This window comes from Haematobia irritans, chromosome 1 (genome assembly GCF_050003625.1).
Source record: "Haematobia irritans isolate KBUSLIRL chromosome 1, ASM5000362v1, whole genome shotgun sequence".
Lineage (NCBI taxonomy): Eukaryota > Metazoa > Arthropoda > Insecta > Diptera > Muscidae > Haematobia > Haematobia irritans.
The window spans coordinates 84323413-84340744 of NC_134397.1; the positions used below are offsets into that span (position 1 = coordinate 84323413).

The 17332-nt window shown below is 32.3% G+C and overlaps 1 protein-coding gene across 2 annotated transcripts in view; it reads right to left on the reverse strand.

Moving 5' to 3' along the window:
* Snap25 (Synaptosomal-associated protein 25kDa) overlaps positions 1–17332 on the reverse strand; it is a 73805-nt gene that overhangs the window by 42069 nt on the left and 14404 nt on the right. Inside the window, exons 3-4 of one of the 2 annotated variants that reach the window (XM_075290993.1) lie at positions 10949–10990; positions 3534–3582 (exon numbers count right to left, since the gene is read on the reverse strand). In XM_075290993.1, coding sequence (XP_075147108.1) covers positions 3534–3582; positions 10949–10990 — 91 coding nt within the window. The remainder of the gene's footprint in view (positions 1–3533; positions 3583–10948; positions 10991–17332) is intronic. The other variant, XM_075290994.1, reaches the window with a different exon arrangement.

The window sequence follows — 17332 nt, forward strand, 5'->3', positions numbered from 1 at the left end:
GGACAACGTTCTGCTGAAATATCCGATGACCTTCTCTTTCTCTGTTGAGATAGCACACCTCCAATACCATACGCGCTAGCATCTGTATCCAAAACAAATTTTTCGCCAGGAATGGCACATGCCAGAACGGGAGCTGAATATAAAAGTTCTTTCAGGTGATGAAATGACTTGTTCCACTGCAACTTCTGACCTTTTTGGGTTAATTTATGGAGGCTAGGGCGATGCTATTGTCGAGGTATATCAAGCAATCCAATGCAACCCCTTTAGTACCCGCTCCATCAATCGCTCGATGGTCGCCGGAGCATTGCAGAGCCCGAATGCATTACATTGAATTGCAAAAGACTGCCATTAACGCCAAAAGCTGTTTTTTCTTTGTCTTTTTCGGCGATCTCTACTTGCCAATAACCGCTCTGCAAGTCAAGCGTGGAAAATCACGTTGTTCGGGCTAGTGTGTTCAATGTGTCATCAATGCGTGGAAGTGAATAACTGTCTTTCATGGTAACATCATTTAACTTTCAGTAGTCCACGCAGAATCGGGTGCTTCCACCTTTCTTTTTGACTAGTACAACTGGTGAGCACTTAATGATGGCTCGATCACATCACTTTCCGCCATTTCCTTTACAAGCTTATGAACCCCATCTCGTTTTGCCAGGGGAGCACTTCGTGGGCCTGTTTTATTGGTCTTTGCTCCGTGTTATTTATTTCATGCTTCACCACAGATGTTCTTCCTTGATTTTTCTTCTCAAAAGCAAAGGCAGAGGCGTTTTTCCATAACAATTGATTGGCCTTATTTTTCTCGGAAGGTAGTAGATGACGTGCCTAAGCTTCGACATAACTTCGACGAAACCAGATGTTTCTTTTGCAATTGAGCCTCGTTTGCTGTAGTTGACAGCTTCAGTTTGCTAAATTCTTTTTTAAGTCTTCCACTCGAAGCTCATTAAATTTAATTGTAGATTTTTTTTTCGTTATTTCACTTCCGACACCAATTGTTTCGTTATTATATTGAGGCGTGTTTAATAGCCTGATAATTAAAACACAGATCTTTTCAAATAACGACAATCTCCAATTTATTTGCTTAACTGATAGGTTTCACTTATTTCCTCTACGATGTCCACTGATTGCGATTAGTTTTTACAGTACAACGATTTCGAACATTCTGGCTATTCTTGCCTACAACCATCTAGAATAATCTACAAGCATCTCGTAGTTCACCTGACAGATGTCGCACACATACATTACAACATATATACATCTGGTGATGCTCATACTCTTGCCTATAACCATCTACAATAGGTAATTAAAATAACAAAACCAAAGGGGTTACTTTACAATGAGCGATTGAGAAACTAAGAACACAAAATAAGTTTAGGAAAGAACTAGAAAATAAAGAGATGTTTTTGACAAGTGAAGAAGTAATCTGATCGGCAGGAATTAAAAGTAATTGAATTATTATTTGAAGCGAACATAGTACTTAGAATTTGGTTTTTATTGGTTTATTTTGGGGCCACAAAATCAAATTAGTGTGTTTTTATAGATATCGTCTATTTATACCCTGCGCCACACTCTGGAACAGGGTATTATAAGTTAGTTCAAATGTTTTCAACACCCAGAAGGAGACGAGCTAGACACATGGTAACTTGATCTAGTATAGGTAGCAGTTTTATTATGTTTTTTTATTTTTATTTTTTTATTGAAAATACCCGATTTACACTCATATGGTCCCAAATCCCAATGTTTTACTCCGATTTACGTGAAATTGTGTACAGGAAGCAGAATTAACATTCTTACTATACATGCCAAATTTGGTCAAAATCTGTTATTTCGCCCGATTGAGACCCATAGGTTAAAATTTTTCTCCAATTTACTTGAAATTTTGCACTGAGAGTAGAATTAACATTTGAGCAATATGTGCCAAATTTGGTCAATATGGGCTCTGATTTAGACAAAACCCTCATATATTATCTTTTTCCGATTTGAGCAAAAGTGGCCAAAATAAGTCGAAACTTGTAAGCATGTTTCAAATTTTCCTATACCTCTAATACACATCTATCGACCGATAGATCATAAATACACTTTGCGAAAATGCATAAAAATGGATTTAGATTTGTTTTTTGCCTTATCTTGCAGTGTTAGGTAAAAATGTTGTGGTTATTATAAAAAAATGTTTCTTCAAACGAAATGTTTTATTATTTTATTATAGAAGTTTTTTTTTAATGTTTCTTGACACTCCTAATAGCGACAATTTATTTGAGTGTATAAATATCGCTTGAACTGTAAATGTGTCGAAGTTTTAAATATTTTTATTTAGCACCAACAAGAGAAAGTTACTACTTCTACAAAAGGGACTCTTTAATAGTATGGCCTAAAACAAAAATTAAAATTTTTAAAGATATTGGTTTAGTCAAAATTTTATTTTTATAGAAAAATTTTCTAAAATTTTGTTTCTTTTCTATAGAAAATGAATTTCTATAGAACATTTTGTCAAAATTTTATTTCTATAAAATGTTTGTCAAAATTTTTATTTTTATAGAAAATTGTCTCAACATTTTATTTCTAGAGGAAATTTATGAAGTAACTCTTAGTTGGAATGTTTAGCAATATTTTGAAAAATCTACAACAACAAAATTAAGAATTCTACCAATCTACCGAGCAGTAAAAAATCTACCAACTAAGGCAACCGTGATTGTGTAGGGTATAATATTGTCGACCCCGCCCGACATTCGACTTTACTTATATGTTTTTTACATAACACCAATATAGCCCAATACCAGGGTTTTACTTCTTAAACTTCTTGAAGCTGAATTATTTTATTAAAAATTTTGTGTTTTTATAAATATATGTATATGCTGAAAATTGTTGGTGTCTGTTCATATTATGACGGAGCCTCTATGTTGATTTATGTTATAATTTAATTTATTGACAATATGAGCCAATTAGCCTAAATTTCTTTTAGACCTTTAAAATGCTAAGGTATGCAATTGGCGTTAAATGTGAAATTTATAAATCCTTGCATTCCCATACATATATTTTCCTTTAACACTGTTAGTGGACTTTCCAAACGAAATCAATTTGACTAATGTACGAGGACATTGTTTTTATAATAGTGCCAATAACTTCAATAGATGTATCTTGAGTACAGCTATGTGTTTAATTGTAGTGAAAACAACAAAATGCAAAAAAATCGTTGAAATAAAAGAAATAATGATCATAGGAAATATTAAAAAAAATGTCGACCAATAATTGTAAAACGAGATTTGAAATAAAAGACAATAAAGAGGTTTACGGAACTAAAAATGTTCTAATAGAACCGAAATTATTATGGTGTTTTACGGCGAAAATATTTTGAGATTGATTCATTGGACAAAGTAATAAATAAGTTAATAAAATTGTATTGTTTGTTAGCCTCCGGTGAGATTTATCCCTAACGTATAATGTTGAATTTTTGGCTGCGTTATGTTTATATATATGGTTGTTAAATAAGCGAAATAAAAACTTCTTATAAATCAATGTAAGTGTTAAAAGAGTGAACTCACCTCCCTGATCATCAAGGGCTACAAGGGTACGAATCCCTGCTTCCTTGCTCTGGTGTGCACAAAAAAGTAAAATAGTTGTAAAGATTTGTGTAAGGTTAATGTTATTGAAATATATTGGTATTAATATTAAAATTTTTAGTGAAATACAATTATTTATGAATTTGACCCTGTTTGAAGCTGAAACATCACATAAATCCCACATATCTCACAACATATCCATACTTATCAGACACTAATTAACAAATCAGTGGGCTAAGTATATATCATATTTGTTTTATTGAAGATCTTAAGATAGAAATATGAACTGCAGATCAGAATTTGTTCAAGTTGTGAGAAAAAAATGATTAAAACTTGTTATAAACGTCAATCTCTGGCATGTTTGTTTTTCACATAACAACTCTCGTTCATGCTTAATTTTTGTTGTTTAGTTTGAAAGGAAAAATTCAATCCTTTCCAATATGAACCGACGAACAGAGTGAAATTCAACTTTGACATCAATAAATTAAGTGCTATGGGCTATTAACGATTTGCATTTGGTTTCATATGCTGTTGTCCATCCATATTTTCTTTTTTTTCTTTTTCGTCGATCGGACATATATGAGTTGTTCATATCGTACGTATAGAAAATTTTTCTTTTCACATAAAGAATTTTGTAGGAATTCTGAAAGTTCTGAAAAACGAAAAGGTAATAGTATATCTTCTCGGGAAAGACGTATTTTAGCCACCTTCTCGGGTTAGACCAATAATGGTATATGGTGTTAGAGTCAGGTGATTGGTGGGCGCAATTATCGGGTTTAGTTATCCTAAATCACTTTTAAGATGCTACATTTTTAAGAAATTTAAATGTAATAAGACAACTAGGAAGCAACTTTGAGTTGTAGAAATATAGAGTGGTAAGTAGCTTGGATTCAGCTATAAAAGGAGGGCGCTTATTATCGTTCCCATTAGAGAATTGGTATGCACTCATTGGTAAATGAGAAATTTCGCTACCTGTAATAAATTGTGTCTGTCTGTAAGCTTTTTCTTTACGTCCGTTGTTAATTCACCTACGCATGGTATCACTTTTATCTGTACCTCCACTAGGCGAGCAAAAACCGGTTAATTGGTATGTTGTAAAGTATAGGAGTCAGAAAGACTCATTGTGAACTCTTCACATACCTTGGAACTTTGTCTTCTATAAAGTGGCTAAAATAGGAGGTTGCCTATTAACAACATTTCATAGTTGCCAACTGTTAACTCATTAACGTGGTTGGTTGGAAAAGCTACATTGAGCTATTGCTCGACATATATTGGAACATTTACCTACAAGTTATATTACATTTTGCAAAGATAAGGAGTAATTTTTTGGTAAGAAAGAAATAAATATTTTACATGGGAAATCTTTGAAGAAGCTGATACATATGAATGACTCAGATAAACATTTGTGTTTCGAACATAAAAACTGTGTTATTCGTCATGCTGGTACGCTGGAATATGTTAGTATTTGGTGTTATCTTCAATGTGACAGTTTGTGCTCATTTTCTCTAATTTGTGTAGAATATTGATTTAAACATTCGGTTACAGTATTTTTTTTTCTTAAAAATATATTTTAAGTAACCCTTTCCTAACATCATATAAGTTCGACCAGGTATAATTTCTACAACCATATTAAATCTAAAGATGGATTCACACAAAACGGGCACCCAACATAATGCCCCATTTTGAATCTAAAATGTGGAAAGCTTGCAGTCACAAATTCATTGTCAATTATTTGGTTGTTTCGAAGATTCCAGGGATAGAATTCGTGAGGACATCGGCCAGGCAGTTGACGTTAAGGTTATGTATAATTCCAGAAAAGGGACCTATAAGTATAATTGTGATGGTCATTTTGATCAATTTTTTTTAATTTTTAACTGTATACCTCCTTTTCATTTTTTGTATTTATCATTGTAAAACCAACACAACAAGAAGTACTGTTATACGTGAAGGTGTTGGACGAATTGAAGTAGACTCTACACATAAGTTTACATATAACCATAGCGATATACGGTTGAAGAATGCTTGTTTACGAACATTTCTTATGGGAAGCTCACAATCCGCGACGTCTAGCGGCGTGTCGCCAAGATATTATATGTTTTTATTCAACTCCAATATTAAACATTTAAAAATCATGATGTATTGACATTAAAAACACTCGGAAACAGCAAAAGATTAAATTTTATTGTATATATAGTCGCACAAAAAATGTTTCGCCTAACAATGTAAACTTCAGTTGTTCTTGAATTCTTGTCAGAAGGTTCTTTTGCTTGTACGTAATGATATCGATTTTAAAACCTAATCTAAAAATGTGTTTTCCAAGTTAGGCAATAATTATGTATAAGAAGTAGTTGTCCTTATAACAATATTTGTTCAGTGTAGTCGCTATAGACCGATCTTCCAGTTTTGCTTTTTCACCATCCAGAAGAACAATTTTTAAACCATTTCTTTGAAATTTGTAATTTTATGTTGTGATACATTTTTTTTACACTCAAAAAATATTGACCTAATATGTAAGATTGTGTAACCTACATTTTAGGACATGTAATTTACCCAATATTAAGGACAAATTTCCTTAAAATAAAGAAATTTTTATTATAGGAAAGTGTATGGTATTTGATCTAACAATTTTCTTCTTTAAATTTAGGACACGAATATTCCGAATTAATACCAAAATCACAATCACTTGTTTTTTTTTTAATTTATGACACAATTCCCTTCGTTAAAGTCGCATGTCTTTAAAGTAAGGCACATTTTCTTTAAATATATGGAATCTTTGGATTGAAGATAAAAAAGTGAAAGCTAAGGGCTTGTCTTGAGGATTTTACAACTTTGATTCAAAGTTTTTTTTCTGGAAATTAAGAAAATATTTTTTAATTTGGTATGTAACCGTTACAATTTGAATTTTTAAAAATTTTTTTGTATGTGGATAGCTTTTTACTCATATATCGCAAAAAGAGATTGAACATTCGATATATGAAATATGTATCCTAATTTTGAGCTTACACAAAAAAAACTGTAACTAAAAAGATAAATAAAAAAATCAATTAACATTTTAGGAAATGTTAATAAAAAATTTAATCAAACAATTAATTGATTCAATTAAGTTTTTAATCAAAGAGAAAGCAGAAATTTATTGGCACAATAAAGTTTTTAATTGACTTTGTTAATTGATACTATCATATTCGTGATTGTAGCAGCTTCAAAAACTTCAAAAACTATTTTTGTTCTGTGTAGATTTGAAGATAGATGTCTTTCCGCATCTTTGGTTCGGAATTAATACCAAAAGTCCTTAAATGAGGGTCAAAATCTTTGGATCCAAGTAATTTTTTTTAGTGTAGATGGAAAAATAACTTTCAGAATTTTGACAAAGGCGATATAAGTTTCATTCCTCTTGAAATCGTCCAAATTTCAGCCGTTTCTGTAACTTATCTCAAAAAAATGAAAAACACCTTTTATTGAAAAACGGTTTAGAACCCAATTTGACTTACGGCCATGTAGTTAGGATTTAACTACCAGTCAACAGAGAGATAAATGGAAATATCACTCTGGTTAACTTTAACTGAAAAAATTTCAGCAGTTAAGTTCATAACTGACATATGCAATATTTAGGCAAGATGATGATAATGTCCATAGAACGGTATAAAAAGTTAGTTAGTATTAACCGAGCTTCATGAAAATGGGGGTTAATCTAAAACATTTTGTTTATATTTGTAACATCTCTTGTCTAAAATACCTAAAGTCTCGGTAACTCTCTTTGTATATATGAATTCGCACCATAAATAAAATCGGTAAACCGACCCCTAGGATTTTATGGAAGATCTCCGAATTTATTACAGATGCCATACTTCATCATTGGCCGAACTTTTAACTTGTCAGCAGCCAAAACACATAGTTGGAGTCTACACAAAAAAAAATAATTTTTGAATTCAATCACGAAATTAAATGATCCAATTAATTTTTAATTGAAATGTCTTCAATCACAGAAATGATAGTATCAATCACCAATGTCAATTAAAAAATTTATTGATCCAATTAAAAAATTAATTGATATTATTAATTCTTGTGAGTGATTCTTGTATTAATTAAAAAAAAATCTGTCTCAATTAAATGTTCATTGAATATTTTTGAAAATTCAATTATACTTTTATTTGGAAATATTTTGATGAAAATTGTTTATGTGTGCTATTTAACATTTTGCAAGCGGACTTTGATCTATCATTTATAAGAGAGCTTTAAATCGGATTTGTTGAATCTTAACCCTTTGACGACGAAGAATTGACCGCTCGATAAAAGTAAGTTTTTCTTGCGAGGTGTTTTTTTGGGTAATGATAGTAATGAGTATCCATACATTCCCCACATTGTGTTGGTTGATCATTTTTCTTACTTAGTCGATGAATGGGACATATATGTCCCTTAGCGTCGGTACCTTCTTAGAAAAACTATGTAGCCGAATTAGTCCATTTAAACCGTTATCGATAGAGTATGAGTTGATACATATTATACCAAAAATACAGCCACCTCAGACAATCAATACTTGAAATATAAACAAATTAATAAGTGAAAAAACTTCCAGATTTTTCATGTTTACAACTTTCCCACACACAAAGTACGCACAAATACCCCAATTTAAATTTACAACTTCATAGTTACATGTGTACTGCGTCGATAGAATCGATGTTTTTGAAAATTGATTGATAAATGTAGATTTTACAACGGATATACGAAATGAGACATATATGTCCCATTCGTCGTCAAAGGGTTAAAACAGATACATCGTTGTAGGCTGATTTCATTCGAAGCTTCTACACTCAAAAAAATTTATTGGTAGTAATATTTTGCTTACGTCGTTTTTGTTGTGGATTTGTCAACATTCGAAATTGTTGCAAATTAATTTTTGAGATTATCTTCATATTTTTGTTTATACTGAAAAGCAAAATGCGTATTATATATAGCAGAGGACAAGATACCGTTAGTAGACTTATTACGAAAGTATAACGACTGAAGTAAACATAAAAATTCGGTTAAAACTGTAATTGATTGCTACAATAGCAAAACTTATCTTTCAAAGTGCTCAATACGTAATATAAGATTGGTTGAAACCACCGAAACATGAAATCTAAGTGCTATAATAATGCATTAAATTGGATGGATTAAGTAGATTAAGATAAAGCACAAACAACATACTGTTGATCATTTCTTGTCCTTTTAACAACGTTTGATGACAAGACCCCATCCAATAACCTCCATTTTATTGAAGCTCCGATAGTGCTACGTTAGCTAACGAACTTTTAAACCGTAGAATGGTTTATGGTTCCATATGCCAGTTAGGAACTTATCTGCTGAACACTTTTCACTCGTACATTCTTTTCGCATGAACGGAGCTACACGAAAATGGCCGTAAAACATAAAAAATTTTGTTTGCAATAATCACCAACTTAACAGGTTGGCCGATAAGTCCCCGGTCTGACACATAGATGGCGTCGCTAGTATTAAATGCATATTATTTTTATATAGTACCAACCTTCAAATGATTCGTGTCAAAATTTAGTTTGTGAGATAGAGCGTCTTTTGTGAAGCAACTTTTGTTATTGTGAAAAAAAAAAATGGAAAAAAAAGGAATTTCGTGTTTTGATACAATACTCTTTTCTGAAGGGAAAAAATACGGTGGAAGCAAAAACTTGGCTTGATAATGAGTTTCTGGACTCTGCCCCAGGGATATCAACAATAATTGATTGGTATGCAAAATTCAAGCGTGGTGAAATGAGCAGGGAGGACGGTGAACGCAGTGGGCGCCCGAAAGAGGTGTTTACCGACGAAAACATCAAAAAAATCCACAAAATGATTTTTAATGACCGTAAAATGAAGTTGATCGAGATAGCAGAGGCCTTAAAGATATCAAAGGAACGTGTTGGTCATATCATTCATCAATATTTGGATATGCGGAAGCTCTGTGCAAAATGGGTGCCGCGCGAGCTCACATTTGACCAAAAACAACAACGTGTTGATGATTCTGAGCGGTGTTTGCAGCTGTTAACTCGTAATTACACCCGAGTTTTTCCGTCGATATGTGACAATGGATGAAACATGGCTCCATCACTACACTTCTGAGTCCAATCGACAGTCGGCTGAGTGGACAGCGACCGGTGAACCGTCTCCGAAGCGTGGAAAGGCTCAAAAGTCCGCTGGCAAAGTAATGACCTCTGTTTTTTTTGGGATGCGCATGGAATAATTTTTATCGATTATCTTGAGAAGGGAAAAACCATCAACAGTGACTATTATATGGCGTTATTGGAGCGTTTGAAGGTCGAAATCGCGGCACAACGGCCCCATATGAAGAAGAAAATAGTGTTGTTCCACCAAAACATCGCACGGTGCGTCATTGAGAACGATGGCAAAAAATCATGAATTGGGCTTCGAATTGCTTCCCCACCCACCGTATTCTCCAGATCTGGCCCCAGCGACTTTTTCTTATTCTCAGACCTCAAAAGGATGCTCGCGGGGAAAAAATTTGGCTGCAATGAAAAGGTGATCGCCGAAACTGAGGCCTATTTTGAGGCAAAACCGAAGGAGTACTACCAAAATGGTATCAAAAAATTGGAAGGTCGTTATAATCGTCATATCGCTCATGAAGGGAACTATGTTGAATAATAAAAACGAATTTTGACAAAAAAATGTGTTTTTCTTTGTTAGACCGGGGACTTATCAGCCAACCTGTTATAACAGTAGGTACCAGTTGTTGATATTTTGTGGTTTTGTGTAGACAAGAGATTACGTATTATATTTTAAAGAATTTTATGAAATGGTACAAACAAATTAAAATATTATTGTTTTGCACTAGGAGATTCGAATAATTTATTACTTGTGTACCAAGTAGCACTATATTAATACAAAATACATAAATTGCTAATTAGACGTGGATAAAAGAAGAATTTCCCAAAGTTTATCAAATGATTTTTTATCATAATACTGATCATGATTATTTTATTGTAAGTTCACCTTAAAAATAACATCATGATAAATTTGGAAAACAATTCTCCCTACTGTCGAAAAAGCCATTTCAAGTGTTTAAGAAGTATTCACTCATGAAAGCCGAAAATGGAAATTTAATTAATATCACCACAAAGACCATAAAAAATTTATGTAGAATACGTAGTACACACGGCATCATTGAAAACATATCCAATTATATCACCTGCCAATTTTCAAATGTATTCACATGGTATACACTTGTTTCATTCTCTTTGGATTTATTGTGCGTCTGTTAGTATTTATTTATGGTCGGTGTTCCGATATGTTGTTTTTTATGTCTGTTGAGCTTCAAATCCAAAATGTGTTTAAAGATGTTGATATAGTGTGATTTCAATGAATAAAACCAAATGGCATTATTTGTAACTTACCTCTTCACATAGTGCTATCATTCGGCGGGTACTTTCCAAAGACTGAAAAATAGAAAATAGAACAAAAACTTATTTTTATTTTTTTCGTTTTATTTTTTTAACTTTAGTAAAATATCGCGAGTAAAATGAAAAACAATTTAATTTCTCTTACTTAACGTAAGTTCTTCTAATTGGGGTTTTCTTATTCGATTGGCGCATAGATTATAGAATAAAGATCGATGATCCACTTCTCTCCGGGAAAACATGTGTCAGTTCCAAAAATAATTTTCTGGCATTTAGTTTTGATTAGTTCGTAAAGAGCCAGTCCCAAACACTAGTTTTCCGGCATTTGCTTTTGTGTTGTTCGTAAAGAGCAATGCTGCTCAAAATTAAATTTCGAACTTGCGCGGATTTAGTCACAAATGCTTGTTCAAATGTGAACTTTTAATATATTAATTTATTTATAAATCCTCAAAATTATAATTTTGTAATTTTACAATTTTACACAAGTAAAATTGTCAAATTACAAAATGGGAAACGAAAGACAATGTAAGCGTGATATTATTCTCTTCGTTTATTCTTAATCTTCGGAAATGTCAAACATAGTTTGACACCGATGGATCATCTACATTCTATAATCTATGGATTGACGTTATTTGATTATGGAATTATAAAAATATTGTATGAATTTTATCAACAGTCATTCATTTATTGCCGCCCAAAACAATGTACGAAAGGTAATTTTTTCTTTCATTCGAAAACGCGATGTTAGTCTAGGCTTTAGGTATAAAAATAAATTGTCATCCCTCATGCTTAGTATTAAGTTCGTTTCGACGAAAAACGAATATCATCATGTATTGCCCTGAAAGGGACCTAATAAGTTCGATTCTGCGAAAAAAAAAAATCCAGCACGTATCACAGTGAATAGGATTTTGAAAGTTTTTATATCTTTCATGCGAAAACGTTATAGAATGTAGTCACTTCAGATCCAATCCCTCCTCACAAAATATTGTTCAGTGGTCGTCCGATGTTTTAATCTACCCTATACAGGTGTGAGTGTATGTCAAAAATTTCTTCGGTGTGTAGACAAGAATTATGTCGAGCCAATCACATTTCTAGTTGACATCCTCATTGACTGTTTTTAACTGTCTGATACTTCCGCAAAATCCGAAAATCAACATTAAAATCGTAATTTCGGTTTATATGGTTTAAAGATGTATATGGATATGAATAATAATGTGTTGGTCTAAAATAAAGTTCATTCAAATTTAGGGCCTTTAGGAGCTCGGGAGCTAAGTTCAATTAAGAGATCAGTCTACATAACGCTTCATTAAGACCTAAAACATCTAGCCATTATTGAAAGTTTAAACATGATCGCCGTAGAATTTCACTTTAACCAATACACTTTGTAAGGTATGCAAACGATATTTATTTCGATATGCGGAGTGACAAATTCATTATACCAAGGAACATATTTTTCGTTGTGGAAGAATTCAAATATTTATTTTAGTTACAAAATTCTGTTGTGCTTTTCAAATTTTTGGCTTGGACGGAAGTCTCTACCGATGGTTGAGTCTATAATCGGCAACGGCAGTCATTTATTCATTGCTTAAATCGGTATTAAGTTTGGCAAGATGACGCAGGAAAGTATTTTAATAGAAATGTTTTTAATTTTGTGCTAATAATATTACAATTATTATCAAATTTAACTGTGTAAATATTGAAAATTTTAATGAACTCAACTGGTTTAATTTTAATTCTTTGTAGCGGGTAAAATTCGCCGCATTAATTCTCTGCATTGCACTCGAAATTCGTAGCAGATACCTTTTACGGGACACGCAAATTAAAAATTCTACACTCAGAGAAAAAAGACTGCATTTAATAGCAAACACTGACAAAATAGTGCTGTTTTAGCAGTTTTTTGCTAAAACAGCAAACTATATATTATTTTGAAATAACAGACATACTGCTGAAAAGTCTTTAGTTTGCTGAAATGTTCTACTGATTCGAATAAAGTTATAAATTCTCTCTGGTCTATCTGATAGTAGAATTACTGCTACAGTAATCCCAAAATAGTCAAAAGGTACACATTATATAAATTCAAACATTAAAAAAATCAGTAGTTTTTGATTATGCAATAACATTTGTGAACAAGTCACCCTTTTTACTATATGGCCCACACGGACATAGTAATTTACATTTTATTTGTAGAGTTTGTAAGACTTGAGGTCATGTTGTAATAAAACAAAATAAAATCTTAGTTTTTATAGTATTTTATTTTTATTTTCTTTCCAATATTTCGAACACCATCGTTGTCCATATTCAGGGAAATTAACTTTAACAAGAGAAGAAAATTTAACAAAAAATAACCAATCAAAAGACAAATATCAATTAAAACATTACAAAAATTACTAGGACATTTAAATTTTTAACTGATGGTCTTGTTGTTCAACCGCACTTTTATTTCTGTTGTCTGTTGCTCTTCTCCAAAGAATCTCGTGAGATGTGGGGAAAACTGGCCGCAATATATGAAATGCAATCGGAAGTAAGTATTCATATGTTACAACAGAGATTCTATGAAATACAGAAAAGTCCTGAGGATTCTATTGAGATACACATAACAAAAATTGAAGAAATTGCAGAGAGATTGAAGAATATGGGTGAACCATTGTCGGAGAAAATGATTATGGCAAAGATTTTGATTACCTTACCGCCAACATTGGAAAAAGAATTGCCCATTGTGGAAGAAGATGAAAAGAAGAAAAAAATTTTCCCAAAGTAGAACGAAGACTATGTCTTCGATGTTGATTCCGACAACAATGAATGCAAATGGATTATGGACACAGAAATTGGTTTTCAAAATATCAAAGTTTTGATTGAAATTCAAAAGTTAAAATTGGTGATGGAACCATGTTAAATGTTATAGGTCAAGGCGATATTGATGTTTTAGTTAGAAGCCAACATCGATGTGTTCGAAAACGTTTTGCATGTTCCCAACATGAAAGTAAATCTATTCTCAGCACCAAGAGCTATGGATAAAAGATACAAAATGGATTCAAACAAAGATAGTTGTAAGTTTATTCGTTGTGGTCAAGTTGGGGCATCGCAAAGGAAACTTGTTTGAAATGAATGTGAAACTATTAATAAAGAAAGAATGAAATAAACCACGCAGATGTTTGTGGTCCAATGGAAAAGTTATCCGTTGGAGGATCTAAATATTTTTTAGTATTAAAGGACGATTTCCTCATTATAAGTGGGTGTATTTCATGGAAGCTAATCATGAAATTTCCGAATACACTATTTTTTTAACGTAAGGGAGAATAACAATATTGCTATAAAAACATTTAGGTCGGATAACGGTTCTGAATTTATAAATAGAAATTTGAATCACATTGTTAAAAGAAAAGGCTTTGAACAACAGAGATCTGTTTTTTACACCCCGGAACAAAATGGATCGGTAGAGCATGAGATAAGAACGTTTGTTGAATTAGCAAGGTCTTCATTGCAAGCAAGAAATTTGAACAAAATTCTATGGGCTGAGGCAGTACATCATGGTGTTTCCATTCTAATAGATTTAGGGCAAGCGCACAGTATAATAAAATCCCATTTGAAGTATGGTATGGAAAACAAGCAAACATAAATATAAGTGACTTGAAAGTGTTTGGTACTGAGGCGTATTCTCATATTCCAAAGCAAGTAAGGTGTAAATGGGATTCCAAAAGTAAGAAAGGTATATTTGTTGGATATGATCTCAATGTTAAAAGTTGTCTTCTGTATTTTGGAAATGAACATAAAATTGGATTCATAGAGATGTTGTATTTTGCGAAATATTGTCGAAATATTCATACTTTAGAAACAAGGAATTATGAAGAACTCAATATATATTTCCAAAAAGAAAACATTGCTGATTACAATCGACACTCAAATGACAAAATGTTTGATCAAATAGACGTCATCATTTTAACCAGCAAAACCTGAACCATCGTACCGACCTGTCTCTTTATTGCCTATTATGTCCAAAATTCACCGCATTGTTGATGTTGCTGAGAACGCTATCGAAAACAAATGTGTCTGCTCCGCAGTATTTCTGGATGTAGGACAAGCATTTGACAAAGTCTGGCATGAGGGACTCTTATGTAAACTATACAATGATTTCCCAATTGAGTATTACGAGATTTTAAAATCATATCTAAGTCAAAGACATTTTCGTGTAAAAATTGGAAATAACTATTCCAAGTTACGTTCAATAAGAGCTGGTGTTCCACAGGGTAGTATCCTTGGGCCAATATTATATCTACAAGAGACATTCCATGTTCTGCAGATGCAACTATAGCTACCTTCGCCGACGATACGGCATTTCTTACCACAGCAAGAATTAGAGGCAACCACAAAACTTCAGACTGTCCTGACTAGTATCTTAAACTGGATTAGCAAATGGAGAATGCAGCTAAATGAAAACAAGTCCATACACATGGTATTCACAAATAAAGAAATCCACAAGATACTATTATACCTGAATAATACATCAGTTCCGTATGCAAACACCGCTAAATATTTGGGTATGACACTAGACGCAAAAATCAAATAGAAAGAACATGTAAAGAAGAAAAACCAAGAAATTAAAATGAAATTCAGTCAGATGTACTGGATGTTCGTTGACAATAGAATATCGATTAAAAATAAAATTGTCGTCTACAATCAAACTACTAAACCGATATTGATTTACGGTATACAGCTTTGGGGCTGTGCCGCAAAAAAGGATGTGGAAATAATCCAAAAAAACTCAAAATAAAATCTTACGAACCATAGTCAATGCTCCCTGGTATATTCGGAATAGCGATCTGCATCGAGACTTGGGAATAAAGACAATTACTGAAGAAATAAGTCTAAATGCACGAAAACATGCAATAAAATTACAATGTCACGAAAACTGAGATCTAAACAAAATATTCTTCAACCATGCGAGGACCAGAAGACTTAGAAGGACTATGCCTATGGATCAATTAATATATTTTGAACAAACTAGAGTATAGTTAAACGACTATTTCTCACAAAACACCAATTTTACTAGAATAATTGCACTAGTATTTATTGTAAATTAGCATAAAATTACTATATTAATAAGTTGAAAGAAGCTATCGATGAAGAATACAGTGCAATCATAAAAATAATACTTGGGAGCTTTGTGTTTTGCCAGAAATGCGAAAATTGATTGATTGTAAATGGGTATATACCATATATACCATTATGGTACGAAAAATAGATACTATTATGACTTTATTAGCTGCCGCAGTTTCTGAAGGATTGTCGATAAAACAGTTCGATGTTAAGACAGCTTTCTTGTACAGTGAATTTGCAGGAAGAGATATATATGAGACAACCTCCTGGATATGCGAAAGACAAGAATAAGATATGCTTGCTGAAACGCAGTTTATATGGCCTTAAACAATCACCAAGATGTTTCAATCAATAGTTTTCTAATGTGTTGGAAATGTTCGGGATGAAAGTATCCTGCTCGGATTCGGGCGTATATATCAAGAATACGATGGGTTCAAAGATAATTCTTGCCTTATATGTCAATGATGGATTATTAATATATAATATGTAATGAAAGGTTGGCTGATGAGCTTCTAATACACTTAAAAGCAAACTTTGAAATTCACGAATGTGAAATTGGGGAATTTCTTGGATTCCAAATGAAAGTATTGGAAAAGGGATCGATATTTCTTTACCAAGAACAATATGCAGAAAATGTACTCAATAGATACGGTATGAGCAATTGCAATAACGTTTTTACGCCGATGGAAACTGGATGGGTAAATAAAATTGATGATGAAGTGTGGTTTGGTTGTGACGGAAATAAAACTCAGGAATAAAAACGAAATTATTTAATATTTTATTTCACAACCGTATCTTCAAATAAAAATTTTCGAATGACAATTCCATTTTTCATTTTCTATATCTCAAATATCAAAAAGTCAAAGATAACTCGATTTGAAAATTAATTTTGTTAACAAGTAAAATTCATTTTTAAGCTAAGTAAAAAATTCAATGGTATCTTGATATGAAAAATTAATTGTTTAACAAGTAAAAATTAATTTTAAGCAAAATAAAAAATCAAAGGTAACTTGATTTGAAAAAAAAAAAAAATAAATTTTAACAACAAAAATTAGTTTTAATCAAAAAAATATGTTAGAATGGTGTTAACAAAATTTACACAAAGGGGCAAAGGTAACTCTTTTACCAGATTTTAGGGTCAATGGCTGGGTATTTTCATCTTGACGTTGTGGATTATCCATCGGATCTTGAGTTAATTTAGATTCATTGAGTTTGAAGGCTGGTTTCAACCGATCAATTGAAATAACTTTCTCTTTGCCATTTTGAATGATTTTGAAAATGTTGTTG